The 12,673-nt window shown below is 41.8% G+C and overlaps 1 protein-coding gene across 2 annotated transcripts in view; it reads left to right on the top strand.

The window, feature by feature from the left end:
• The window catches only part of nrg3b (neuregulin 3b), a 448,553-nt gene that overhangs the window by 366,008 nt on the left and 69,872 nt on the right, over positions 1–12,673 (top strand). For both annotated transcript variants that reach the window (XM_035744894.2, XM_035744885.2), the window contains exon 6: positions 8,083–8,209. In XM_035744894.2, coding sequence (XP_035600787.1) covers positions 8,083–8,209 — 127 coding nt within the window. The remainder of the gene's footprint in view (positions 1–8,082; positions 8,210–12,673) is intronic.

Raw genomic sequence — 12,673 nt, 5'->3', positions numbered from 1 at the left:
TGACACACCAAACCAACTTTCACAGGTTCAGGCTATCCTATCGACCAACCAATCAATCAATATTTTCATCTACCTACTTTCAACAACAACCAGTCACCACCATTACTACTGCAGGTACTATCACTACTATAACATTTCAAGCTTGCAAGCACACCACGTTTTCTTCAGGAAATATACTTTTCAATGATCACTGTTAGCCTAAAGAGTTTATTTATTATATATAACTACAACTAGCTATCAATAGGTCTATATATGAACCTATTCTACATAGTTCTTCAACTACCACAAAAATACTTTTTGTCATCACTAGATTCACCATCATATTTCTCTCCCCAAATAATAGCCTAAACATCCCAATCGTTATATCATCATTCAACTACAATCAAACTTCATTTACACTGAACGTTTTACTAAAGTACATTGTCCACATGACCCTGCGTTTTATTCCCATCTTCTGACAGAAGATCGCTTTGGCTGCCTAAGTATGATCCCCAATCAGAGACAACGATAGACAGCTGCCTCTGATTTGGAACCATACTAGGCCAACAAAGAAATAGAAACATAGATTTTTCACCCAAGTCACACCCTGACCTAACCAAATAGAGAACAAAAAAGGCTCTCTAAGGTCAGGGAGTAACAGTACCACCGCCCCAATGTTTGGACTCCGGCCGTAAACCTGAACCTATAGGGGAGGGTCCGGGTGGGAATCTCATCTCAGTGAAGGCTCCGGTGCGGGACGCAGACCCCGCTCCGCTTGAGGCTCCCCCTACTTCGGTGGCACCTCTGGTGCGGAGATCGTCACCGGGGATTCCGGACCGTAGATTGTTGTCGCAGACTCCGGACCGTAGATCGTTGTCGCGGACTCCGGACCTTAAATCGTCGTTGAGGACTCCGAACCGTAGATTGTCTTCGTGGACTCCGAACCATAGAATGTCGTTGAGGACTCCGGACCGTAGATTGTTGTCGCGGACTCCGGACTGGGAACCGTCTCTGGAGGCTCCAGACTGGGGACCGTCGCTGGCTGCACTGGACTGGGAACCCCCACTGAAGGCTCTAGGTTGCAGACTGTAGCTGAAGGATCCGGACTGGGGACCGTCGCTGCAGGCTCCGGACTGGGGACCATCGCTGGAGGCTCCGGACTGGGGACCATCGCTGGAGGCTCCGGACTGTGGATCCTTACTGGAGGTTTCGGACTGTGGATCATCACTGGAGGCTTCGTGCCATGGATCATCACTGGAGGCTTCGTGCCATGGATCATCACTGGAAGCTTTGTGTCATGGATCATCACTGGAAGCTTTGGGCCATGGATCACCACTGGAGGCCGGATGCGTAGAGCTGGCACAGGACGCACCGGGCTGGAGAGACGCACTGGAGGTCTGGTGCGTAGAGCTGGCAGAGGGCTTACCAGGCTGGGGAGATGCACAGGAGACCGGGTGCGTGGAGCTGGCACAGGATATACTGGGCCGTGGAGACACACCGGAGATCTGGAGCGCAGAGCTGGCACAACCCGTCCTGGCTGGATGCTCACTTTAGCCCGGCAAGTGTGGGGCGCTGGCACAGAACGCACTGGGCTGTGAAGGCGCACTGGCGACACAGTACGTAGAGCCGGCGCAGGATACACTGGGCCGTGGAGACGCACCGGAAGTCTGGAGCGTAGAGCTGGCACAACCCACCCTGGCTGGATCCTCACCCTAGCCCGGCAAGGGGGCTGACACAGCACGCACTGGGCTGTGGATGCGTAACGGAGACACAGTACGTGTAACAGCAAAGCACGGTGCCTGAAGGGTCACACACTCCTCAAAGCGACTGTCTTGCTCCAGACTCCAACCCCTCCAAACTCTTTCGTCGGACTCTTTCGTCCCTCTCCACTGCCAACCACTCCTGCTGCCTCTCAAGTTTCCTCGTGTCTTCTCCTCCTGACCACACTTCTTAGTTCGTTTGTGGTGGGATCTTCTGTTACGCTCGTTGTTTGAAGGATCGGACCACGGTGCAGAGTGGTAGGCGTACATAATTCCTTTATTAATATACACCAAGAAAAAACAACAAATACAAACTAACGTAAAGCTCTGTAGTGCTAAACAGCAACAATACAATAACAAGATCTCACAATCTAAGGTGGGAAAAAGGGCTGCCTAAGTATGATCCCCAATCAGAGACAATGATAAACAGCTGCCTCTGATTGGGAACCATACTAGGCCAACAAACAAATAGAAACATAGATTTGCCCACCCAAGTCACACCCTGACCTAACCAAATAGAGAATAAACAAGGCTCTCTAAGGTCAGGGTGTGACAGTCCTATGTCTTTCTTCTTTCAGTTTTCACACGCAACAACTATAGTTTAGGCATTTTTGTGATCTAACTGCCCCACAATCCAATGTAATAAGGTTGATTTTTATGGTTGATTTGTGTATTTATGCACTTATGTGATTATGCTGTGCTGTGGTTTGTTGAGATGCAAGACAAATTTCCCGAAAGGGATACAAAATAAAGAAGAATTACGAATATAGTAATCTATCAAAGTAATGAGACCAATTATTTTACTAAATTTAACTTTGACTATTTGTAACTCCTTTGCTTTATATTGTAAAGTCAAACTTTTAAAACTTCTTTCCATTACCACAAAAATACTTTTCAAGAACTAATGCAAGCCCGACAACTTTAGTTGTAAAGTTACCATCTAGTTTCAATTGTGAATGGATTGTGTAAGACGTCTTCATTCATCCACCATCTTTGGCTCTAGTTGCACAGACCTGCAATTATCTCTCAAAGTAGGTATTGGTAATTCTACATAAAATATATCTGCCTCACATATTCTTTTTTGACGATTGGCTGAAGAAAAAAAAGCTGTAGCTATCATGTCAAATCGAAAGGCAAACGTTCTCAAACACAGGGCTTGGCCCATGAAAGAGTGTGGACACTGCCACATACGTTTGGGAAAGACGGCATACTATGAACAGCATTTCATAACCATGTACTGCAACGTCAGAATGAAGTTCACAAAACACAAGGGAGTATGTGGACACAGGCGAAGACCAAGACAGAGAGGAAACAATCAAATCACGTGAAATTGTATTGGTTGCATACACATACAGTGTGGCAAAAAAAACGTATTTAGTCAGCCACCAATTGTGCAAGTTCTCCCACTTAAAAAGATGAGAGAGGCCTGTAATTTTCATCACAGGTACACTATGACAGACAAAGTAGGTATTTTCCACCATAATTTGCAAATCAATTCATTAAAAATCCTACAATGTGATTTTCTGGAAATTTTTTCTCATTTTGTCTGTCATAGTTGAAGTGTACTGTGGCAAAGAAGGGGTTGAGTGATAAATGGCAGATATGTGAGAGCAGAACTAATAAACGGGCTCTGCCCGATCACTAAAATGGCCACCCCTGTCAGAACTACAGATCACAAAATGGCCAACCGCCAAAACTACAAGTCCCAGAAGCAAGGGGAACCCTCAGAAGGTGGAGCCGACCCACAGATAAAGGGTCAAGAAAAACCAGGAAGAGAGAGAGTGCTGGAAGGATCTATGAACAATAGAGAAAGAGACAATAGAGATTGGCTGGATTTACCGTGTATGAGCTGGATTGTTTTGGATTTACCTGTTGGCGTTTGGACCTGGACCTACCGAAAACCCGATTCGTGTACCGAACCCTGCTATCCTTGACCTCGCCTATGGCCTGGGTGGACCAGGACGGAGAAACAAACACACAGGTACTGTCCTGTTCGAAAGAACTCTCATTCTTGGGTGATTTGGTGACAGTTTACCACTTAATTTGTGACAAACGCTCCTAACCTGAAGAGGTTTGCCACAGTACCTATGATAAATTACAGGCCTCTCTCATCTTTTTAAGTGGGAGAACTTGCACAATTGGTGGCTGACTAAATACTTTTTTGCCCCACTGTAAGTAGCAAGTCACAAACAAAAGAGGTTAACAAATACAAACCGCAACATTCAAATAAAAATCACAGTCAGTAAATATGTAGTTGTAGTTTCACAAACATACTCTATGTCATATATATATACAGTGCAGTGCATTCGGAAAGTATTCAGACCCCTTGACTTTTTCCACATTTTGTTACGTTGCAGCCTCATTCTAAAATTGGATTAAATGAATTGTTTTCCTCATCAGTCTACACACAATACCCCATAATGACAAAGCAACCACATTTTTGCAAATGTATAAAAATGTAAAACAGAAAAACCTTATTTACATAAGTATGCAGACCCCTTGCTATGAGACTCGAAATTGAGCTCAGGGGCATCCTGTTTCCATTGGTCATCCTTGAGATGTTTCTACAACTTGATTGGAGTCCACCTGTGGTAAATTCAATTAATTGGACACGATTTGGAAAGGTACACACCTGTCTATATAAGGTCCCACAATTGACAATGCATGTCAGAGCAAAAACCAAGCCAGAAGGCCAGCATCCCGGAGTTGCCTCCTCACTGTTGACGTTGAGACTGGTGTTTTGCGGGTACTATTTAATGAAGCTGCCAGTTGAGGACTTGTGAGGTGTCTGTTTCTCAAACTAGACACTCTAATGTACTTGTCCTCTTGCTCAGTTGTGCACCGGGGCCTCCCACTCCTCTTTATATTCTGGTTAGTGCCAGTTTGCTCTGTTCTGTGAAGGGAGTAGTACACAGCGTTGTATACGACATCTTCAGTTTCTTGGAAAATTGTAACATGGAATACCCTAAGCACACAGCCAAGACAATGCAGGAGTGGCTTCAGGACAATTCTCTGAATGTCCTTCAGTGGGCCAGCCAGAGCTCGGACTTAAACCTGATCAAACATCGCTGTAGAGACCTGAAAATAGCTGTGCAGCAACATTCCCCATCCAACCTGACAGAGCTTGAGAGGATCTGCAGAGATGAATGGGAGAAACCCCCCCCCAAATACAGTTGTGCCAAGCTTGTAGAGTCATACCCATGAAGACTGGAGGCTGTAATTGCTGCCAAAGATGCTTCAACAAAGTACTGAGTAAAGAGTCTGAATACTTAATTAAGTACATGTAATATTTCATTTTTTATTTTTAATAAGTTAAATGACCGTGTCTGCAGTAAAGTAGCAGGCGTAAAAGAAAGCTACAGCAAAGTTGATACTGTGAAAATTCTAAACGTTTAAAACTATGACTAGAGAGAGATTATTTTTAAATCATGTTAAATACAAATCTGAGCGGTAGAGCTCGGCTTGCATTTTGACTCAAGGTGATCTTCACTCAGAAAATAGTTGGTTAACACTATCAACGTTTCCCTTTACTGTGGAAATTGTGATCGAATCAGCACAATATTAGACACTTTCAATGCAACATACCAATACAAAACGAACTATGCAAGAGATGTTGTACTAGGCAGAATGCATCAGAGTAGGATTCTATTGCATTGACACGCACTACTCAGCCCGTACTCTACACAGATCGATGCAGCATAAACAATCAGAATTGCAGTAGGCCTATATGCAAATAGACCATTGCCATATATGGATCTGTGCCATTTACTTTGAACTGGACTGTGTTTACGACATGAGCAGTCGTGAGTAGATGCGCTTGTTTCGAGATCAAAGCGAGAGTTGCCACATGTACACATTTTGTTCATATCCTTTGCTAGCTGGTGAGTTATTAGCCCAGTTATAGATAATTTGTAGTTAGTATAGGGGAGTGAATGCTTCATACAAGAGCACAACACGTATACGTTTGTCAGGCCCTGACCTTAGACAGCTGTTTTATTTCTCTATTTGGTTAGGTCAGGGTGTGATTTGGGGTGGGCATTCTATGTTATCTGTTTCCTTGTTTTTGGCCGAGTGTGGCTCCCAATCAGAGGCAGCTGTCCATTGTTGTCTCTGATTGGAAATCATACTTAGGCAGTCTTTTTTCCCCTCTTTCATTTGTGGGATCTTAATTTGATTTGGTCGTTATTTTGCCCTGCAGAACGTCACGTTCGTATTTTGTTTTGTTGTTGTCGGTGTTCATTATAAAATTAATAGAATGAACACGTACCACGCTGCGCTTTGCTTGAGATTATTTCACATGCAACCTGCAACTATAACTAAAATTGTGTGCAAGTTGTGTTGTGTAACTGCAGCCTTAGGCTCCAGTTCATTGATGCTGTACTTAGAAATATGACAAAAGAGAGCATTCTTGTGTTTTGAAATGTACGTTAAATCAAAGTGATGTACTCATCCTCAACAATAACCATAGGTAAATTCTGATGCATTATATCTGAGTTTTTCTACATATTTTATTTTATGCAGTTTGTAAACTGCTGTTAACACAAGTGCAGTTGGAAACCAAAAAAGGTTTCAAACCAGTGTCTGTCTCTTTCTGTCAATTCACATCGCTCACTACCTGCCACTACTTTATCACCAAAATCTCCCATGTGATTTTCTTCCGAACAGCATGCACAACAGCATTTTAGTGGTAGCCTATCCAGCAGTGTTACTGTTAACCTGTTTAAGCTGTCTACTCGGTTATCATAAAGTCGCATTGCTGAAATATGCATGAGGTTGGATCTTATCAATGGGATACCAACATATTCAAATGATGATAATGATTGACATTTTAATTAAAAACGTTATTTTGAGGAATTTATTCATACTAATTCATCTTTCCACAAGATATAGTCTAGGGTTACAAATCTAGGGTTGCTACCCAAGCCGGCTGGCTTGTCATTCGTTCTATCGGTTCGGTTGCAAGAGTCGTTCAGTCTCTTTGTTCTGTATCTATGGACGAGACCCAGTCGTTCGTTCTCAATGTTCAATTACCATACTGGCTGGCAGCGTTCTTATCCTTTGCTTGCCAGCTCGCCAATTACAGCTAACAGTCACGTCCACCGGAATAACAGCAAAGTAGCCGCATTTGCATTTGTTTAAGCTGTTTTCTAGTGACTTTACTTGGATACATCCATAACAATGAGCTAATGAGGTGCTGTTGTTCAGAGCAGGAGCTAGTCAATAAACACAGCTAACACAATCATTTCAAACTGAAACTGGACAAATTGAAAAATAGCTGCACTTCATTTCATTTTACCTTTTTTCAATTGACATTTATTTGTATACATCCATAGAAATTATGCCTGGCTGAGCTGAGAAACTCTGTCTGCCCAACTTCCAACACGTTATTTACTATGGGACAGCTGGAGATAGAATTTGAATATTGAAACAATGTTGCAAATGTCAGAGAGACAGAGAGCAAGGTTTATACAAATCTCCGCTGTTGAAAACAAAATGTTAGTCTAAAGGAAATGTAAGATAATGTCTAGATGCTTTTTATAGTGGAGATCAAGTTTATAAATTGCTTGGCTGGGCTGATGAGAGAGTGGATTGAGCAGTCAGATGGAACAAAGTAAATAGGCATTTTAACGTCATAGATTTAGCCGGTGGTAACTTGTGGAATAGACACTGGCTGGAATGCGATTTTAACCAATCAGCATTCAAATTTCACAGCACGGTGTAAACAAATGCCTGTGTGCCTAACAGAAGTTTTATGCAACATCACTTTGATTAAACCTTCACTTTGAAAATACTGCTTCTTCCTCTCCACTCCGAGCACCTTTCCTTCGCCACTACCCTGGCTCTCTGCAATTATTACAATGTAACAATAGTATAACGGCCATTACTGGCTTTGGAACATTGAAGGGTTTGCCTTAAAGCGTCCACCACTATAATCCATTGGCTGCTTGATTACAAATGATCTAACATGGCTGCAAAATAATTGAGCCTTGTCATGGGTGGAATGACCAGGAGGATATTTCCATAGTTATTGGCAACATTCATCATGTAGCAAAAGGGGTGCCGTGTTAACAGTTCAATAGAAATGATTACACACATTTGATTTGCACCCTGTGACTGTGCGTACAAAGAGCTGGATAATCTGGACAACAGAATCTCAGCAGTGACGAGGCACCTGTAAGACGTCAATGCAGCTCAAAGACAGTGGATCAGTGTGCAAGAGCCAGGGACACAAAGCTCTAACCCAGAGCAATATACTGTGCAGTAGGCATACTGTATCTGAGGATCATGAAAGCTGAAGGTGGGGCTTTGTATTAAACTCGGTATGGCCTCTCTCCCTCTGCAGGAGACACAGGGAAAAGCTACAGATGCAATTCTCTGAGAGCTGGAACCTGAGGGAGTGCGGAATCAACTCCTCTGGGCAGATGTCTAAATCTTGCCCCAGGCCTAAGTGCGGCCTGCAGCTTCAAAAGGTGAGATTAAAGAACCAGCCTTTCTTATTGTATTCTACCTTGTATTCTACCTAATACAGGTGAAGTCAGATGTTTACATTCATCTTTGCCAAAAACCTTTAAACTCAGTTTTTCCGAGTAAAAATTCCCTGTCTTAGGGCAGTTAGGATCACCATTTTATTTTAAGAATGTGAAATGTCAGAATAATAGTAGAGGGAATTATTTATTTCAGCTTTCATTATTTCATCACATTCCCAGTGGGTCAGAAGTTTACATTCAATTCATATTTAGTAGCGTTGCCTTTAAATTGTTGAACATGGGTCAAACGTTTTGGGTAGCCTTCCACAAGCTTCCCACAATAAGTGGGTTAATTTTGGCCCATTCCTCCTGACAGAGCTGGTGTAACTGAGTCAGGTTTATAGGCCTCCATGGTCGCACACGCCTTTCAGTTCTGCCCACATAAGTTTTTATAGGATTGAGGTCAGGGCGTAGTGATGGCCACTCCAAGACTTTGATTTTGTTTTCTTAAGCCATTTTGCCACAACATTGGAAGTACAGTATGCTTGGGGTCATTGTCCATTTGGAAGGCCCATTTGCAACCAAGCTTTAACTGTTGTTGCTTCAATATATCCACATAATTTTCTTTCCTCGTGATGCCATCTATTTTGTGTCGTGCACCAGTCCCTCTTGCAGCAAAGCACCCCCACAACATGATGCTGCCACCCCCGTGCTTCACGTTTGGGATGGTGTTCTTCAGCTTGCAAGCCTCCCCTTTTTTCCTCCAAACATAACGATGGTTATTATGGCCAAACAGTTATATTTTTGTTTCATCAGACCAGAGGACATTTCTCCAAAAAGTACAATCTTTGTCCCCATGTGCAGTTGCAAACCGTAGTCTGGCTTTTTTATGACGGTTTTGGAGCAGTGGCTTCTTCCTTGTTGAGCGGCCTTTCAGGGTTTTTTTTATTTAATTTTTATTTTACCTTTATTTAACTAGGCAAGTCAGTTAAGAACAAATTCTTAATTTCAATGATGGCGTAGGAACAGTCTTGTTCAGAGGCAGAATGGTTATGTTGATATAGGACTCATTTTACTGTGGATATAGATACTTTTGTGAAGATGCTGGAGGAAATGGGTACAAGGTCATTTGCTGTTGTTCTGGGATTGATTTGCACTTTTTGCACCAAAGTACGTTCCTCTTTAGGAGACAGAACGTGTCTCCTTCCTAAGCGGTATGACGGCTGCGTGGTCCCATGGTATTTATACTTGCGTACTATTGTTTGTACAGATGAACGCGGTAAATTGCTCCCAAGGATGAACCAGACTTGTGGAGGTCTACAATTTTTTTCTGAGGTCTTGGCTGATTTCTTTTGATTGTCCCATGATGTCAAGCAAAGTGGCACTGAGTTTGAAGGTAGGCCATGAAATACATCCACAGGTACACCTCCAATCGACTCAAACAATGTCAATTAGCCTATCAGAAGCTTCTAAAGCCATGACAATTTCCCAAGCTGTTTAAAGGCACAGTCAACTTAGTTTATGTAAACTTCTGACCCACTGGAATTGTTATACAGTGAATTATAAGTGAAGTAATCTGTCTGTAAACAATTGTTGGAAGAATGACTTGTGTCACAATGTAGATGTCTTAACCGACTTGCCAAAACTATAGTTTGTTAACAAGAAATTTGTGAAGTGGTTGAAAAACAAGTTTTAATGACTCCAACCTAAGTGTATGTAAACTTTCGACTTCAACCGTATATTTAAGATAAGTACACTCTTTGAAAAATAATCTTGATAGGTTCTTTGTCAGGGGTGAGGGGTATATGTGTAACCATTTTCACAAGCAGGGTTCTTTACTGCTGTGATGGTTATGAATAATGGTTATGAATAACCATCCTGTTTTTCCTCTCTTCACCATGTTTTTCTTTTATGCCATGAAATGCTGCTCATTAGGCCTGTTTCCTCTTATTTATAGACTGTGTGGAGATACACTGAGTGTAAAAAAAACATTAGGACCACCTTAGCTTTCCATGATATAGGTTGACCAGGTGAATCAAGGTGAAAGCTATGATCCCTTATTGATGTCACTTGTTAAAGCCTCCATTTCATTCAGTGTATATGAAGGGGAGGAGACAGGTTAAAGAAGGATTTTTAAGCCTGGAGACAATTGAGACATGTATTGTGTACATGTGCTATTAAGAGGTTGAATGGGCAAGACAAAATATTGATGTGCCTTTGAATGGGTATGGTAGTTGATGCTAGGCACACCGGTTTGAATGTGTCAAGAACTGAAACGCTGCTGGGTTTTTCATGCTGAACAGTTTTCTGTGTGTTTCAAGAATGGTCCACCACCCAAAGGACATTCAGACAACTTGGCACAACTGTGGGATGCATTGGAGTCAACTTGGGCCAGCATCCCTGTAGAACGCTTTCGACACCTTGTAGAGTCCAAGCCCTGACAGTTCCCCAAAAGTTCAAATCCCCACACAGCAAATTTGTAAGTGTTAAAATCTTGTCTCTCAGGTAAAAAGAGTTGTGAGTGTTGATTCTACACACTCAAAAAAAAGGGTTCCAAAGGGATCTTCGGCTGTCCCCAAAGGAGAAACCTTTTTTGGTTCCAGGTAGAGCCCTTTTTGGTTCTAGGTAGAACCATTTTGGGTTCCATATAGAACCCTTTGTAGAAAGGGTTCTACAAATTATTTGATAAAATATTGATTTAGGCCTTTACTACTAAAGCCCATAGAAATGCATTGAATGACATAATGTCAAAAAGGACAGTAAAACATGTTTACTTAAGAAACAAGGTTTTGAAGTATCTGTCCTAAAAAAAATATTTTTTTTACACATACAGTATTTAACCCCTTTTTGGGGTAGGCACAAAACTACCTTCATACTTTCATTAGTTTTTTTTAAACCTGTACCGGTAACCTTCAGACAAGTCCTATGACACTTGTGGGTATTTTAAAGCAAATTGCCATCGTGTTCGTGAGTCTCCCTTTCCACAGAGTGGTCACAATACTTTGTAGGTCCAACCGTTTGAACGCTACAGATGTTTTTTGGGATGTCTCATGGTCTGACAAATATCGCTCTAGGTTTGCTACCTGGCAAATGCAATGGATTTGGAAGCATCAAATGCAAAAAAAACTTGATATCTCTTGCTTAAACTGACCGATTTTGATGAGGCTTTTTTTGTTATGTAACTAGGGGGTTAAACACTATTATTACACACAGAGTCCATGCAAGTGACTTGTTATGCAAATGTTTTCTCCGGGCTTATTTATGCTTGCCATAACAGAGGTTGAATAATTGACTCAAGACATTTCAGCTTTGCATTTTTTATTAATTTGTAAACATTTCAAAAACATTATTCCACTTTGACATTATGGGGTATTGTGTGTAGGCAAGTGACATACCATTGCAATTGAATCCATTTTAAATTCAGGTAACACAACAAAATGTGGAAAAGGTGTGTGACCATGTTCTGACGACACTGTATAAAGGGTTTAAGTTTAATTCAAACATAATCACTGAGGCAGCGACTTGGTGAAGGCTTCATGGATAGAAGTTATTGAATGCAACAATAATATCTTTATCACTAACAAAGACAATCATGGGTGATTATATTTCACATTGACTTGAAAGGGGCGGCAGCGTAGCCTAGTGGTTAGAGCGTTGGACTAGAAGGTTGTGAGTTCAAACCCCCGAGCTGACAAGGTACAAATCTGTCGTTCTGCCCCTGAACAGGCAGTTAGCCCACTGTTCCCAGGCCGTCATTGAAAATAAGAATATGTTCTTAACTGACTTGCCTGGTTAAATAAAGGTAAAATTTAAAAAGGCATGCTGGAAAATATGCAAATACAGCTTTACAACTCAAATAAAGTGTTCTTTTAAGTTGTAATTTGCAACACCCAGTTTGTGAACACTTTGAAAAGTGTTAGGTTAACACTGTTTCGGTGTGTCACATACAGTAAAATGTCTATAATGTCTAAAAAAGTGTTGAATTTAATACTGTCGGTCTTAGAATTCTGATCTCAAATTTGATGTGCAGAGCATTTATGCACACTTTAAATCAAGTGTTGCTTAGCACTTCTATTTTGATGTTGGCTTTGTCCGAAAATCGGACAATTATTGACTTCATTCTGGGCCACTTTTAGCAAAGTGCAGAAACAGATTGTTGCCAATAAATCTCTGTTATTGCTAATCGCTGTTATGCCAACAGACCTGGTGTCAGTTTTTTTTATACATAAAAAAAATGAATATCCATAACATACAATATACTTGCAGTGAAGCCTCTGAACAACAACACCACCAGTCATCCAACAAACTCCTATTTAGAGCGACACACAGAAGCATCCATGGTCAACGCCCTGCTCAAAGGCACGTCGACAAAACTCCAACTAGGCCAAAAAAAATGGGGTCGCGAACTTTCCAAGATCCCCCTCACAGTTACCCACAGCAGTCCCTCAATCATCTGAGACCCCTACC

Source organism: Oncorhynchus keta, chromosome 3, assembly GCF_023373465.1.
Source record: "Oncorhynchus keta strain PuntledgeMale-10-30-2019 chromosome 3, Oket_V2, whole genome shotgun sequence".
Taxonomy (NCBI): domain Eukaryota; kingdom Metazoa; phylum Chordata; class Actinopteri; order Salmoniformes; family Salmonidae; genus Oncorhynchus; species Oncorhynchus keta.
Note: the sequence above shows the minus strand (reverse complement) of the source record. Positions and strands in the feature narration are given on the sequence as shown.